Source organism: Podarcis pityusensis (genome assembly GCF_964106645.2).
Source record: "Podarcis pityusensis genome assembly, chromosome: 2".
Classification (NCBI taxonomy): domain Eukaryota; kingdom Metazoa; phylum Chordata; class Lepidosauria; order Squamata; family Lacertidae; genus Podarcis; species Podarcis pityusensis.
In genome coordinates, this window is record NC_138029.1 from 54,258,952 (window position 1) to 54,276,044 (window position 17,093).

General features: G+C 40.3%; 1 protein-coding gene across 9 annotated transcripts in view; it reads right to left on the reverse strand.

Moving 5' to 3' along the window:
- The window catches only part of LOC308472331 (uncharacterized protein), an 81,573-nt gene extending 64,554 nt beyond the window's left edge, over positions 1-17,019 (reverse strand). For 3 of the 9 annotated variants that reach the window (XR_013983432.1, XM_080997074.1, XM_080997071.1), the window contains exons 1-9: positions 16,789-17,017; positions 11,012-11,175; positions 9,890-10,002; positions 9,040-9,158; positions 7,494-7,712; positions 6,864-7,007; positions 4,270-4,430; positions 2,580-2,695; positions 1,264-1,379 (exon numbers count right to left, since the gene is read on the reverse strand). Coding sequence is in view for 7 of the 9 variants with exons in the window: in XM_080997074.1 (XP_080853200.1) it covers positions 1,264-1,379; positions 2,580-2,695; positions 4,270-4,430; positions 6,864-7,007; positions 7,494-7,712; positions 9,040-9,158; positions 9,890-10,002; positions 11,012-11,175; positions 16,789-16,870 (1,234 nt within the window). In the remaining 2 variants the exon portion in view is untranslated. Of the gene's footprint in view, positions 1-1,263; positions 1,380-1,465; positions 1,487-2,579; positions 2,696-4,269; positions 4,431-6,863; positions 7,008-7,493; positions 7,713-9,039; positions 9,159-9,889; positions 10,003-11,011; positions 11,176-16,788 lie in introns of those variants that run through there. The other 6 variants (XM_080997072.1, XM_080997070.1, XR_013983433.1 and 3 more) reach the window with 5 other exon arrangements.
- Positions 17,020-17,093: the final 74 nt, after the last annotated feature.

Sequence of the window (17,093 nt, forward strand, 5' to 3'; positions counted from 1 at the left end):
ATAAAATTGATGAATGCTAGAAAAATGTTGAAATGAAATTACTTGGCTCTTGTAAAAATGTCTAAAGAATTTGGTAAGAATGTTATGGTTAGGAGAAGTTGGTAAAAATAAGATTTAAGTTTTAAACTTTAAGGTTTTCTATAAGATAAGATGAAAATAGATTAAGGTAATGTAATGACAGAATACTATGAATTATGGAAAGGATTTGCTGCGATTATTATTAATCAGGATACAAGAAAAGGGAGGAGGAGGAGGTCAAAGAAAGAAGGTATTGAAAGGGGAGAATTTGAGAATGATGGTTTTATTTTATTTTATTTTTCTGTCTTGTCTTTTTTTTGTGTAATTTTTTTAAAAAAATTTTTTCAATAAATATCATTAAAAAAAAAAATATGCACTTCAAACTGGAATGGGAGTAGGCAGGAATGCTCCATCCTTCTTCAAAACTGTGGACATTGCTTCTGCCTGTCTCAAAACTGTGTAGCCTGAGCTAGGACTACCTTGAGGTCAGCCCAGGTTGCAGATGCACCCATCTATCTTCACAATCCAGATCAGGTGTGGGGAGCCTTTGGCCCTCCAAATTTTGCTGAACTACAACTCTCATCAGTCCTAGCAAGCATGGCCAATGGCCAGAGATAATGGCAGTTATGGTTCAGCAACATCTGGCGAACAAAAGGCCTGTCCCAGATGGTCGTGTACAAGTTTGACTACACCTCACTCTTCACTCATTGAAGATTAGATCTTTTAAAACAGTACACACTCTGGCTGAGAGTTGTCCAGCACTATTCTGGCATTCTGAATTCCTTTGGGAGGTCTTTTGGCATCTCAGGCATGGAAGCTATCTGGGGCAAATGATAAGGGAAGCTCCTTAGGGCCATCTAGATGGCCTGTGCAGTTGGTTTGTAGACGCCTATCACACCTGATATTCATTTGTGTATCACATGATTCACAGCTTGCTTCATCCCGCATGATAAAGTATACCTATGCAACCTTGTGCCTCACCATGAATGGAGAAAAGAAATCTGATTAACCTAGAGAGCTCACCTTGATATAATTAAAATCAAAATTCTAAGCAAGTATTTAGGGAAGTTTTTAATGTTTGATGTTTTACTGTGCTTTTAATATTCTGTTGGGAGCTGCCCAGAGTGGCTGGGGAAACCCAGCCAAATGGGCAGGGTATAAATAATAAAGTTATTAATTTTTTATTATTAATTATTACAGATGTTTTCTTCTTCATCACCTTCAGAACTCTACTGTGCAGTTTACCTTCAATTCTCTTGCAAATAAATTTGTGTTTTTCCTCACAATTTAGTCTCAGAGCAGTTTGGTCTACTGAATTAAGACCCATACATCTTCCAGCTGGGCTCCCTTTTAGTTCCAACCTGTCAGAAAAAGACATGACTGATTAACTGGTATAGACACAGATATGCACATTTCTGTTACATCTTATAAAAAACTTTTCAGCCACCTTACAGATCACAACAACAATAAACCAGGAGCAGCCAGTGAGGAGGGGTGGCACCATGCTCCTGGCCTCCAACAGAGTTGCTGCAGCTTACTGGGAAGGAGAGGGGCATTCTGCAGAGCGCATTGTCGCCTCAGCCACAGCACCAACCTTCTTTGTCACCTTGCCCGTCTCCCTCCTTGTAAGCGGCAGTGACTTCACAACCAGGTGCATGATGTCACTCCTCCTCACCGGCTGCTCCTAGAAGGAAACATTAAAAATAAACCCAGTCAAACATGCCATCTGGATTGGACTACTGTAACATACTCTTTATGGGGCAGCAGTCAAAAACCATCCAAGAACTTCTACCAGTGTAAAACACCACCAGTAAAACTTTGATTGGGGCAAGTACTGTACAAGACGTGCAGTTTCCAAGTGAAATTCAAGGTGTCAGCTATTACTTCTAAAGCCTTAAACAGCTTGGGACAAAGCTTCTTGCAGTTTGTCCCCAACCAAGTGGAGCTGTCCATCCTTTAAGATGTGTGACACAGCCCTCCCACATGTGCCAGCACCTTCTAGGCCTGGCTTTCTCTATGGCAGGCACATTCCATATGTGCAATTCCTTGTTCCAAGAGATTACCTTCCTATTTGCGTTTCACCAGCATTTCAAGACATTTCTTTTTAAACAAGACTTTGATTCTGTTGTTGCTTAATTTATATGCCATTTTCATTTTGAGAATTTAATGTATTTATTATTAGCTCTGGATTTCTGTGCTCTTTCTGCCTTTGCTTCTTTTGTTCTTTGAGGTAATTATTTTAGTTATTTTTGCTTTCATTGTTCTGTTACAGTGCGTTGGAGTTGTTTATAGTTTGCCTCTGCACACAATTAGGAATACAGACTTCCACAATGGTAAATTGATGCCTGTTTTTAACATTTTTATGGTTTTATGCTTCTATTGTTGTAAGCGACTTTGATTTTTTTTATGATATACACAAATACCTTTATAAATAAATATATAACAAAACTGAGAAAAATAGTTTTACTCAAGATGGAAATAGTAATATTGAAATGCAAATTAGAAATGATGAAACTAAAATTGACAGAAACACTTATGTGTACCAGTGTACACTTATGTACCAGTGTAATGCTTTAGCAGCTGATTTCATATTTGACCAAATCCATATGGATTTTTGCTTCCTGCTATTCAGCCCAGTCCACAAAATGTCACGAGGGTTTACAGAGGCCAACCAGTCCTGCCAAAATACAAGAGACAGTAAAACAATTTGGGATGCAACAATATTTGATGGCTATATTAGCCTTCTGCTAAATTTTACAAGGTCAGAGTAGAGCTAGCAGTACTTTAAACCACATAAAAGGAATGCCCCCAAGCCCTGGGGTACAGGCCTTGGCAAAGGCTCCTGTAAGCTCCAGCTGGAAGAGATGGCTTCCTACCTCTTCTGAGATAACACAGATAGGATCCTTAGCCCCAAGCTGGCAGAATTTTAACAAGCTGGCAGCAACTGAATGACAAGACAGGCTCCAATGCCTGGAGTTTGTGTTTGGCTCTGGCTCATAGCAAAAATGGGATTTCCATTTTCCCAACTTCCCAAACTAGGACATTTTGTTTTTGAATTCTCTCAGTTTTAATATTTGCATTACTATCAATTTCTAGCACAAGAGGGCAGCATCCACAAGTCAAATGCTGGGTACAAACACATTCTTCCCACCGTCCAGTAACTAAACGTTCTTTAAACTTTATACAGTTCTTCTTAAATAGAAAGTTCAGTTCAAATCACAGTTTTTTATCGTAATTTTTTTTCTGTTTTTGATAGACAACTCCAATCCAGGTTCAATTTGTAACTAACTGGGTTTAGCAAACTAAGCTGTTTCCACACACACCAAGCTACAAAAAGCGGCTCAGTTTATTCCAAACAAAATTAAGCCCAGTCATGTTCATAACTCACAAAGCACTTTCTAGAGCTATACAATACTTGTGAAATAAATACCTCACCTCTTGTATGAACATACTTTCATGTAATAAACTAGCAATCAGAGCCAGATATTGCAAGAATTTGTCTAATAACTTTCTGAATAAAACACCTTATGATTTAAAATGAGACCTCTTGAAGACCTACCTGTTTAAGACTCAAAAACATAGTGGGACTCAGAAGCAAGTCCTACTGAATTGAATGGGGCTTACTCCCAGGGAAATTTGCAGCCTTACTCTCTCTTGGAGAAGAGAGAGACACTGTAGGGAACTCTCTGCCCTGTGTTGTTGGCGCTGATGGGCAGACACCCTTGACATTATAAAAGCAAAGAGAACTGTGGACCAGAGTGGAGAAAAATAGTGTCAAAGACAGCCACAGCACCTCTGAAAAGAGAACTAGTTGGAAGAATGAGCCAGAAGGAACACTGGTGTAAATCAGACCTGGCCCACAAAGTTAGGGATATTTGATTTAGTCAGGGAAACCTAATTAGCAAAGACCTTCACTTTAAAGTGAATGTGGTATAGGGAAAGAGACTCACAGCACCATGGGACTCGAGCCAGACTGGGGCTGTGTCTTTTGATACTGCTGCCACAGCACAACCATCACACTCATAACTGTTTTTAAAACACAATAGGTTGTGGTAATGGCAGGTGCAAATATCAGAAAGCCAAACCAATGCCAAAATTTACAAACCCTGCTTTTAACTGAAGATACTTCAAAATAGTAACACACACACACATATATATTATACACACACACACACACATACACATACAGCCATATAAAATCTACCACTAGATTTCCATTATTTGTGTTTTGCCATAGGGATGTGTAAATACCATTTCACTTCTGCTTCCAATCCATACTAGATCCGTACTTCTGAATCTTCTGCACTGTTTCCGAGAATCTGCCCAGCTGATGCTGACATTGCTGAAGTAATAACAGCCATTTCCCCAATATTTCCAACCAGAAAATCGTGGACACCATGCACTGCTCATAGCTAATCAAAACACAAATAAACAACAGATAACATTCCAGTCTGTATGCTGTAATAAGATTTGTCACATGCAAGGACCACAATGCAGGGGTAAAGCTAGGCTTTATTTCACCTGGGTCAAAGACCCAGTTGGGCAGCCCCCCCCCCCATGCATTTGCCTACACACACACAGAGGCCGAGAGCCTCAATGGCAAGGCAAAAAAAGGCTAGCCTCCTCCATAGCTACAGCTCTGTACAATGCATGCCTATAATATGGGTTTCGCTGTTATGCAAAAGCAAATAGTTCACCCAGGATCCACTCAAATTTCTCCCCAGATTTCTGTTTCAAATTGCCTGATTGTATTTGCAGAAGGGGACAATTGCATTCCCAACCCACCAATCTTTTTTGGGGGGGGGTGTTGTTTTTTGCAGACTTTAGGCTTATCCACACTTCTGCTTGTCCCATGTCTAGAAAGCATAGGTCCAAAAGGTTTTCAACTTGTTCCATTTTTTCTAGGCACAGGTCTAAGTGGTGAGGGGGGTTTTTTGGTCCCACCAGTTTCCCAAGGAAAACCCACTGTTTACCACTGAATCAGAATAAACATGAATCCACACCAAAACAAATGACTGACATTTCTTCTGATTCAGCGGTAAACAGGAGGTTCTCCCAGAGGAAAACAGTGGGACAAATGGAAGTGTGGATGAGCTACACTTCATACTGCTGTGTATAGATGCACTGTCACAATTTTCAGTTTAATTTCTTCTCTTACTGGTTCCAGTGCTTAACAGGACATACATGCTTTCATTAAAAAGCTATGCAAAAAGGAATCTGAAGTGATGGCAGAAATCAATCACAAGTATATTGCAAAGTAGTTTAAGCAAAGGATCTATGACAAGTGGTCACAGATCCACTTGATGGTTTATCAGGCACAAGAAAGACTCCGGAATTGCTTTCATTATTTGTTTTGTTATTTTGCATTTTTCCTGCAGCACCGATATCCAAAAGGATTGAATTTTGGGGCATTCCCACCACATGTGGAGGTATGTGCCTGTGGAGGTGCAGCCTCTGTGTACACACTAGGAAGCATTGATAGGGCAGGGATGTCTTTAACTTATGCAAAGGTGTTTACACCTTGGCTAGAGACAAATTGGGAATGGTTTAAGTCTTTCAATCTGTGTGAAGCTATCTTAGGAAATAATGCATCAAAGTAGAGGATACATATACATTTTCAACGATGTCACATGAATACAGATTAAAAACCCAGCTGCTAACTCTCCTTCAAATTCTGACAAGCGGAGTGTCAGGGAAGATGGGTGAGGATTTTTCTCAGTTTCATAGAACTTTGTATTAGAAAAATTGCAATAATCTTTCCCGGTTTTTCTCATTTTATCCAAGCATCCATGTGAGTCATAACTGTCTCTCTGGGAGGAATCCGGGAGGAAACAGTAGGTGAAACTTCCAGTTTCGGCCTTCTCTGAGTGACAGTGCACATAAGAGAAATCCCAGCCTCTCTATGAAACATTCTGCACATGCTAAAGAACTTAGGAAGGATAAGAAGCGATTATTAGAAAAAAAACAAGAGGATGCTTAATGATACAAGTGAACAGTTGTGGCCCGCTGTCCTGTGTAATCACACACTACAGTAACCTGTAAAATGGAAGACACAAGGTGAAAACTGCAACAAACTGCACATGCACCAATTCCAAAATTAATTTTAGAAATTCTACAAATTAAGCTATAAGGAAGAAGAACACGGCCACCAAAAACAACAACTCACAACCCACAGGTGGAACTGGAGGCATCCATTCCTACCACACTCAATTCTGAACTTGGGGTTTAAACAAGGCAGCTTAGTAAGAGCATACAGGTCACATAAATGGCACATAAATGGCAGAATGAGTCTACACATAGCACAAGAGGCATGTTATTGTGGATAAACTTGTCACGATCTACGTGGTCATAAACCACCAGAATGCCTATATTACGCAAATCCAATTGAAAACACATGTAAGTGTAATAGGCCGTATAGTGGTGGCTCAAAGATAGAAGTATGTCACCCACAATATATGTGCTTGCTGCAGAAAACATTTGTGTACCCATGGCAACTGTGTGTGCATATAAGTATGCAGCCACTCTCAAACACTGAAGAATAGGTGATGGAATAAACTTATTGGGAATTAATCATGTGCAACACTGTAGATATCAAAATGTGAAAACACCAGCTCAGTCACATAGCTAAAATGTTACAGAAACAGAAAAGCTGGTATGCCTGGGCTGTTGCTACAAGGTTTTCCAAGCTAAGGTATGTCATGTGCAATGAAGAGTTAGGAATATCACTATTATATTTATTGGTGCTTCTTGAAAGTGGTTTTTTTTTTAGTTTACATTTAGTTTTGCACGGTAGAAAGAGTTCTTCTCTGCTCCCAATTCATCCCCTACTAGCTTTGTTCAAGTACCTCGATCACAAATAGTAGGCGAGTCCTGAGCTCTACAAGAATGAAAATTATCACAAACTCCAGTGTATGGATTGCATAATTCATCACCATAACATCCGCTGCAAACAGAGGAACAGTTCTTTCCAAAGTAACCCAAGGAGCAATCTATGAAAAATAATAAAAAGGACATAACAATAATCATATTTGCCTTCCACAGTTCTGTTTCTTCTACTGGTCATCTAATACTTAGGTTTTATTTATTTCATTTCAGAAATTATAAACCATTATACAGAGAATACCCAAGCAGTGTACAGAATATCCATTCCTCTTTCCCTTTTATGTCAAGCTCTCTCAAACTCTTTCTTCACGCTATCAAAATACTTTCCACAAAGATTCTGCTCTTGAAATGAGAATAAAACATGCAAGCAACCAAATGAATGTTTGCTCAAAATGCAGCATTTTAGTTTTACATTTATATTTCTTTCAGCTGAAACTTAATGCCTTTTTCATTTAAGGCAAAGAACTCACATTCTGATTACATCTCAGAATGCTCAGTCCCTATTTCTATAAATTGTATCAGTTAGTTTTTCTGTTATCACATAATGCATAATACAATACTGTGAGCTGCAATCTACAGAATGTTTGGCCAACCTGATTTGACATATGCTGCAGACCAGCGCTCTTCACTTTTTAGCAATACAGTTCCTCTAGCAATTGCATAGGCATTATTCCAGATAGTGATCCCTGTACATTGTTCTCTAAGCTCCAAGCACGCTGCCTTTGCAGAAATCAAATCTGCATGTACTTGAGATACAGAGCCTGGGGGTGATAGAAGCACCTTTCCTTTGTGTTCCTGGTACCGGTCAACAGCTGCAATAGGAAAAAGAATCCACACAGTAATGCAACCAGTTTAAATTAGTTGCACAAAATTGCCAGACTCACACTGGAATCAATTCCAAATATATATTAAAAGTGTGCAAATGCCAGTTAGGATTTGGCACACATCTTTACTTCAAGCATCATGTAACACTGTAGGCTTTTATCATTACTACGAAGTAAAAGCAACAAGAACGGGTGGAACAGTTATTCAACTTGACATATCACAAGAATCAACTCCCACAGGGTCAACAATGGCAAGGTGTTTGGCTAAATGGTCTATAGATGAGCCCTGTTGAGATTTGACTTGTCCTATATGGAAGATTTATCTTATTTTTAGTCGATTGATTGTAATACTCCCTGTGAGGTGGTATTAGGCATGTTGGTGGCTGGGTTAACTGCCCACAGGGTGAGAGTTTGTTGGCAGAGAAGGGCTTAAATGAGAGATGGGGTGAGGGTGTTTGCATTGCTCGAGGTGAGAGAAGGGATGGAAATTATTGGGGTCGAGCTTTTCACCTGCTGTCTTGTACATATGCACTGGTTGTTAAATGGAATTGAGTGGATGGAGTGAAGTTGTGCATGCATGAAGAGTATGATTCTTGAGTGACTCCGTATAACAGTTGGTTCCTGAATTCCAGATTTGTATTTTTACATATGAAGACACCTAGTTTTGTAATATTTATGATACCACTTCTTGACGTATTTTTTATATGATTTATTTTTGTTTTTTGCTTATGTATACTGTGTGGATATATTTACTCCTTAATTCTCTTATTTAAAATGTATCATATATTAATAGCAGTTGGATTGAATGTGGAATCTCTATGTAATATATTTTGAGCCAGATTGAACTAACTGGTCTGGTCCTGCTAGTGGAATCCCATGTGAAGACTTCTGGTAGCACACCACACTCTCTTCCCCACACATGCCTCAGCTGGCTCTAGGAGGGTCAGGGAAACACGCAGAACAAATAGTAGAGCGGGGATGGGAGAGATTGTTCCATCAGGCATACAGGAAATGCTTGAACTGACAGAATGTTTGGAAAGGAACAGTGTTGAATTCCTCCCTTTGATTTCTGTTAAGATGTAAACCGCTTAGAGATTTTCTGAAATATTAGGTGATATACCAGTTCAATAAATGAACAAGCAACCAAACAATAGATTTCTCTGAATATACAGGCAATAAAATCTGCATTTGGATTATTTCATCATATACCATGCCAGCGGGATAGGAAAAAGCTAACCACTTGAATATCTGTCTGAAAATCACAGATAAATTGGAAAAATTTAAGGAATTAAAAACCTGTAAAAACCAAACTCACCTGTATTTCGCTTGCAGATCCAATGGGCCTTTTCATTGCAATGCAAAGCAACCAAGCGACGTTTGGAAACTTTCACACAATGCACAGTATTTGGCTGGGCTGGGGACGATAGCTGAAGCCTTCCCAATTAGATTTTAGTACAACAAAAGAGAAAAATTACATGACGTAACAGTGAAAACATGACTGCAAAAATATGCTCTTTCAAAATACTGATGTCAGAGATCACACTGATATTGTAATGTCTTCTGTCTCCAGTGTATTGCCCTTCCTCCTGGTAATTAAGGGCTTTTCCAGATGTATACCCTCTGAGCTCCTGGTTAAGTGGCATGCCCCAGGAGAACCACTGGGCCCTCCAAGACAGAAAGAATTACAAAAGGGTTCTCTCTAGGAACTTAAGACTTTGCATGAAAACAGTTGTATTCATGGCTCTGACTATGGCATGCCTGCTGGTTTCTTGGTCCCCTCTAACAATGGCCTACACCATAGTCCTATTAATATTCTATGTAAATGTAAACATAAGAAAAGTTTTGTGAATGCCAATGCTAATAGGCCTTGTTGCCATGTTAAAAGGGAGGGAGAGACAGTTGATGAAACATTCTGGCTTACCATAGTCCTATGTTCCTCAGCATCTTTTTACTATTTTTTCATTATTATTATTCTGTTTGTTTACCTATATTTGTTTACCCCATGATATCAATAACACAAAATACCAATACACAGGATGAATGGAATATATAAGTGGTAAAAGAAAGAAAAAATACACTTGCATCGTTACAAACACCCCTGACACAATCATATCAGAGGAAAACAAATCATACTTCAATTGTGCTTTTTAATGTTCACATCTTACCAAGGAAGACTCATATTTGCTGGTGTACCTTCTGACCATGAAAAAGTGTTAATATTTTCCAAGTTATTCAATCCAGTCCAAAAATCATCCAAAGGTAAAGCTAAGATCCAGTTCTGTGGAAAAACAATAGCAAAGTTTAAGATATTTTGACATACAAACCGTATCAGCAAATATATATTCACCTGGACCTCACATCTCTTTTATTTATTTTAAAATTTATCTTTTCTAATACTTTTTATGATCCTACCTTCCAAGCCTTCCTAAATATTACATCCCTTAAATAATGTTGTTTCTACTTGTACAGTACACTGAGCATTAGTTCAAAGATACTAACGTTCCCGACATTCATAAGAAAACATTTGTTGGCTCAAAGAAGTTAAATGATTTGTGATGTCACATGGGAGTACAGTGAAAAAGATCAAGAAGTTCTTATTGCTCATCTGTTTGTAAGTGAGAACAAATCTGGTGTGAACAACTAGTAATTATCGGCTACTCTTGAGTTACAGTAAAATCATTTCCGATTTTATCAGGTTTCATTGATGTAACTCAAAAACAGCATCATCTGCTCATCTGTTGCATAATTCATAACTAAGACTGTAATATAAACTGCAATACTGTCAAATGTCTTGTTACCTAGGATTTGCTGGTTTTCTGTAACCTAATAATCTGGTTGGCCATTTAGAGAACAAGATGCTGGACTAGGTGAGCCTGTTCCAGTAGAGAATCTCACCTGGTACCTATCTTAATGTCATTGCAGTGCAGTGAACACACTTTTGCAGGCCTTTTATTCTGTTCCTGTTTTAAATTTGCTTCATCTGATCCATCATTGTAATGCTGCTTGCATGTATTTTTTTGGTTGTATCCAATGGTGCTATTCTGTTTCAAGAATACTCTACTGACATACTCTACTGAGGTGTCTATAAACAGAAGGTGGGTAGGAAAGTTTTGCTAACTGGATTTTTATGTACTTATTGTTGTAACCCTGCCCTGATTGTTGGTCTCTCAAGATACAATTTTTAATTAATGTGATTTTGTGGACTATACTATGTAAATGCAGTATCTGTTTGGGCAGAAAGTGTCCTCAATGTATAGATACAAAAAGTAAGTATATATGCAACTTACCATTTCCTGACTACTAGTAAATGATACTAATTCTGTAAAGCTGTATCGCTTGCAAAATTTTAGCGCTTCTGTCCAAGTCCCCGTATTATTTGCCTCTAGGCAATAACAATTTCCATTCCAGTAGCGCCAGCAGGGTGCTTGAGGACAATTCAGTCTGAATCTAGCTTTAGACGGGAAAAAGTAATTTAATTATTATATTCTAACTTAAATTGAAGACTGTTTGTAATTTATTGCTGCCCTTATTCCTCTTGAAACTTCTAAGTTCTACCTCCATCTAGATTCTTCAGGCACCAAGCCAGAATAGAGAACACTGTACATTCTGCAACTATTGCATCCTGACTCTGACTTCACACCCACCTTGATAAAACAGATTAGATAGGATGAGTGGGTTGCTTGTTTCAACAGAAAATTGAAAAATAGAAACATGCAAAAAGCAGTTACGCAAGAAAAAGAAATGTTGTTTTATTACACTTATATTACTTCTAGCTAAAGCAAGTCAACATCCACTTCTAATCCTGCCTGTATATTTAGAAGCAAGTTTCTTATAAGAGATAAGGCAGGAAAGAAAAGCAACAAAATTGTTTTTTGGTGAGCCCAGAAACAACCCAAGTAAATGCTTAATCCTCACTTTTTCCCTGTATGTGTCTCTACACAATCATATGTGCAACAATAAGGTAAAGATAAAGGGACCCCTGACCATTAGGTCCAGTCGTGGTCGACTCTGGGGTTGCGGCGCTCATCTCGCTTTATTGGCCGAGGGAGCCGGCGTACAGCTTCCGGGTCATGTGGCCAGCATGACTAAGGCGCTTCTGGTGAACCAGAGCAGCACACAGAAACGCCGTTTGCCTTCCCGCTGGAGCGGTACCTATTTATCTACTTGCACTTTGACATGCTTTCGAACTGCTAGGTTGGCAGGAGCAGGGACCGAACAACGGGAGCTCACCCCGTCACAGGGATTCGAACCGCTGACCTTCTGATCAGCAAGTCCTAGGCTCTGTGGTTTAACCCACAGCGCCACCTGCGTCCCACTATGTGCAACAATAGAAGTACTAAATTCTATAATCTTCTCCAGGAATGTGTTGGGTTTAGTTCAAAAGTATGTAAGCACAGGCACACATTTTATTCTTTTCTTTTTTTGTCTCCTATAGCTGCTCAGTTGATTACCTTGAAGTTGTAGCCCCTCTACCTGTCTATATAAATATTATGTGTATTAGTTATCCAGCATTAACCACTTTTATATCACCTTGATTTCAAATGGAAAAATTAAGCACAAACTTAATCTTCTGTTAACAGAAAAATCTAAGTGCAGAAATCCACTATCTAAATCTAAAAACACACCTTTTGGGATGTTCAGAAGCTTCTGTGCATATGCAGAGGGCCCCAGTTCTAACAGTCAATACAGGTGCCTTCAGGGGAGTCTTCTAATGCATGCCTTGTCCCATGATCCCAGAGAGCTCAAAGCTACCACTGGCCACTCAGCTTCACATCAATACAGTGGTACCTCGGGTTAAGAACTTAATTCATCCTGGAGGTCTGTTCTTAACCTGAAACTGTTCTTAACCTGAGATACCACTTTAGCTAATGGGGCCTCCTGCTGCCGCTGCACGATTTCTGTTCTCATCCTGAAGCAAAGTTCTTAACCCGAGGTACTATTTCTGGGTTAGCGGAGTCTGTAACCTGAAGCGTCTGTAACCCTAGGTACCACTGTAATAGCCTTTCCATGCCAGAGAGAACAAAGAAAATGAATGGGCTATTTTCCCACTTTTTTCTGGTGGTTGCTCTTGCCAAGAGCTGGAATAGGAAAAAACACTGCTGCCAAAGAGAGAGAAATTAAGAACTGCCTCTGCAGCTCCTTCTTTGTTCTCTCTGGCAAAGAGAAGCTGGAGCAGCTTTAAGGTGAGTGGGCAAAAGTAACAGGGGATATCAGCTTACCCAAAATATAAAAAGGTGCAGGTTGGAAAGAGAATATCTAGCCATGGGAAGTAATACTGGTGTTGGAAGTTGAGCCAGTTCACAGAAGCTCATACATGCAGCATGGTTCACTAATGTGTGAACCAACCTTAAGATACTTCATTTACAGCTTTCATTTATTTACTTCAGAACCTATAAGCACACTCAAAATTTAAGGAATTCATATAATCTACTTTTGATGCATCTTTTTTTAAAAAAATAATATTTATTAATAATTTCAGAATTACAGAAAAGAAAAAATAAAAAACAACACTACAATGCATAAAAAGAAGAAAAAACGCAAAACATAAAACCAATACAATACAGCAAAAAAAAACAAAAAAGGAAGAAAAAAACACAAATCCCACATTACATATCTTTAACTTCCATTTGCTTGTTTCGTTGACCTCCTCACACCTCCCTTTTTGTATTCTAGTTTAGTTAGTTATTTCAGCAAATTCTTTCCATCTTTCTCAATTATTATTAAATAATTTATCTTAACAATTTAACCAATTAATTAACTTGACAGATCCTTTCCATCTTTCCCCATATTCTGTTATTCAAATTACCTTAATTTATTTAACCTTATATTACCATAAAATACCTTAAAGCTTGAAACTTAATACTCAGTTATACATAACTCCTGATATCATTTCTACTAGAGTCATATAGTTTCATTCCAACATTTTCCCTAATATTCATTAATTTTAGGCTAATTCCCTAAATAAAAAAAATTTCTTTATAAATTTTCTTCCAATCTTCATCCAACGTCTCTTCTTCCTGGTCTCGGGTCGTGTCAGTCCCCACCGTCCATTCCATCTAGTCCATCAACCTGGAAGTCTTATGTCCGAGGCCCTTAAGTCTCCTCCATGTCCCTTCTGCAGATCTTCTTCTTCTTGTTTATACTTGCACTTTTCCTTGTCTTTTGTTGGTCTCTTTCTTAATTTCTTTCCTTTCTCATTGAGGAGTAGATCTCTGGGGGGTTCCAACCCAAAATTATCCCCGTCTCCCTTCATCAAACCAGCCCATTCCCCACAGTCCTACTCCCCACAGTCATCAATATAATCCAAAAAATGTTTACGAGCATTTTTCGAAGTCTCTCCAAAGTTAAGAGCCTCCTTAGCTCCAGACTCCCCCTGGCCCACTCCAACTTCAATCTTCAAAAACAGCGGCTTATGCTTCTGTAGGGCCTTGGGCCTCTCCATTTGTATTATTTGAGGTGCAGCCGCAGCCTCCTCCATTATCTTCTGCACTTGCCCAATCAATACAGGTTCCTGAGTTGGACCCTGGATGGTTTCTATATCACTATTCACTATTTGTCCACAGTTATTGGCCACAACAGTCATCAAATCCATTTTCTCATTCATCAAATCCATCTTCTCGTGCATCTGTTCCAACAAAGCATTTGTCTTGCATAAAGCAAGCACCAAAACTTCCTTCCAGCTCATATTTAGTCAAGGTCAAAAGGACTAATCCCACGATCCTAATCTCACAGCTGTGGATTCCTCAAGTAGACTGCAGCAACAATTTAGCAAGCTCCCTCTAGAGGAGACAATTTCTATTTGTATCCATCTTTTTAAGACAAGTCCAACAAAGGAAAATTACTTTCATTTTTCAGATATTTTGTTTCTTTAGAATGCAAAAGGCAACATTGGAATCAGTTTATTTCTCTTCTTTAGCTATCTGTCAAAGTATTCCATTCACAGTCAATGAACCTCTCCAACAATTTCTGTCTCTGACACCCCGTTCCCAGGTTAGAGACGATGGAAACTTATCTTTCTTCACTCCCTCTCCTGCAGGCGTTACACAAAGTCCCCCCCCCTTTTCCCCTGCTTCCAAGGGGGTTTCGGTAGTTATAAATGAAGGAAATTTAGGCTTTTTTAACGACTTTCCAGGCTTTAGCTTACAAGGTTTTTGCTTCAGTCTATATACAAAAAGCGGAAGGCGGACTTCCTGTTTTGAACCTTCCCGCTTCGATGCCAAATTAAGATATTTCTTGATCCAATTTTCCGTTTCTACTCACGGGTACTTGTTTTAAATCCAATTGTCCACAGGAAAAAGTTAGCACTCTCCAGCGATGGCTGTGCGGCTTCACTCCGTGAAAGTAGCAGTCAGTTCGCAGCACCGCGCCGCTCACCCCACTTCACTCCGGAATCCCAGAAAGGGGTTCCCCATGAGTAGGGGGGGGCGCTCCTGGTGCCCTGCCGAACCCCACGTTCCCAGGCTTCCTCCGCCTGGGATTTCTAGCGGGTCCCCACCTTCGCCGCGGCAGGAAGACCCAGTTTCCACGGAGCCAGTTCCTCCGGTCGGAGGAACTCCACCATTCGCCGATGGCGCTAACCTGGAAGTCTCTACTTTTGATGCATCTTAACAACTCAAACTGTGTGGAGCATTAAAAACTGTGTCTATGTGAATAAACATGTTCTCATTGAATCATGTGCTCTGCAATTTGGAATCCTTGTCTATTAATTCTACAACACCTTTACCTGCCTAGAAAAACTATATCCACTGATTAAGAGGCAGAGGTGCGAGTTTTCCGAAAAATTTAGAACTGAGTTTTCCCCCAATGCATATTAGGGTAATTTGCACTAAGAAACTGTTTGCAACAGACAAATTTCTGATGACTTAAAAACTGATCTAATTTTGCATGTTTATTTCACCTGAATTTAGTAAACAAAGCTAAAAACATCTTTCATGTCATCTTAGACAACAAAGACCTATTCTTTCTCCATATGAGCCCACTCGCCACCTGAAATTTAATCAACAGGTTTTATTTTCTACCCTCTTTACAGAAGTATAGGATGGTAAAGGCTAAGGGTTGTATCCAACAAACTTGTCCATTCAGCACAAGGATTTCTACTTGTGCAACAGAACTTCTGTCCTCTCTTCTCCCCATATGCCCCCACAATCTGTTCCAGAGAGTTGAGGGAAACCCAAAGCAAACTGGGATGTATGCATGGGTGTAGCCAAGGGAGGGCAGGGGGGCAGCTGCCCCACTAGATCAATAAAAATAAATAAAAATACTTAACTGAGGTTCTGCCCCCCCCCCTAAAAAAACCACCTGGCTACTCCTGTGTGTGAGAGAACAGGTGGAAAAGTTCTGTTGTGCTAGTGTAAAGTCCTTGCACTAACACAATTACTTAATTGGACACAATCCTAAGAAAGATCTAAGCATTCTACGTCCTGGCCCAAACTAAACACACAAAACTGAGCACAGAAAGAATTCCCTTAAGAACTCACCTTACCTTTATTTTGGGGGGTTTTTTAAGAAATGAGTGGGGCAAGTGGAAAACTGCTTGGACTCATGCTTTCTAGGCACAAGCAGAAGTGTAGATGGAGCCTAGCCTTTACCTCTTCCAGGATATTCCACCCCATCACCTCTCCCACAGAGATCCAGCATCCTGCGACTATAACACCGCAGAAGCTACTTAATCACGAATGTGGTCTGCCCTGACTAGCAGAGGCTCTGCAGGATTTCACATCTCCCCCAGCCCTACCCTAGAGACGCCAGGGGTGAAATCTGGGACCTTGAAACGCAGGTGTTCAACCTCCGTCTTCTTTGGGTGCTTCTGGCCCCCCCCCCTTATAGTGACAAAAACTGCCAAGGGCACAGGACAGGTGTGTGTTGTGTGCTCTGGATCGGCTAAGCCAGCCTTGGGCAGCTGCTGGAAAGGAAAGGGCAGAGGTAAAATCACCTCAGGTACTAGCACCAAATACAGTTCAAGCCTTTCCCGAATGGACGGAATGGGGCTGGATCTCTGCTGTGGGTGTTTTTATTTGCAATGCTTGCGACGGCAACACCTGTTCGCAGCGCAACTTTCCTTTACCTGCATCCCACGTGTCGCCATGGACCAAGCGCACGTGCAGCGCCAACAGGAGCAGCGAAAGAAGCAGCAGCCCGGGCGCCATTAGAGCGCCTCTACCGCTGCTGCGGCTACTACTACTACGCGAGGCTCTTGTGGCTCCTCCCCACTGTGGGCGGAGTCGGCGCCAGAGTTCAACCGTCGTCCTCTCACGCCCCGAGAACAGTTCTGCGCACACTCGGTCCCGCGCGCAGGAGCCGACTTCCCGCCCCCGAACCCCCTCCGCCAATCCCCGCTCCCTCCTCCCCCTCCTCCCTCCCTTTCTTATA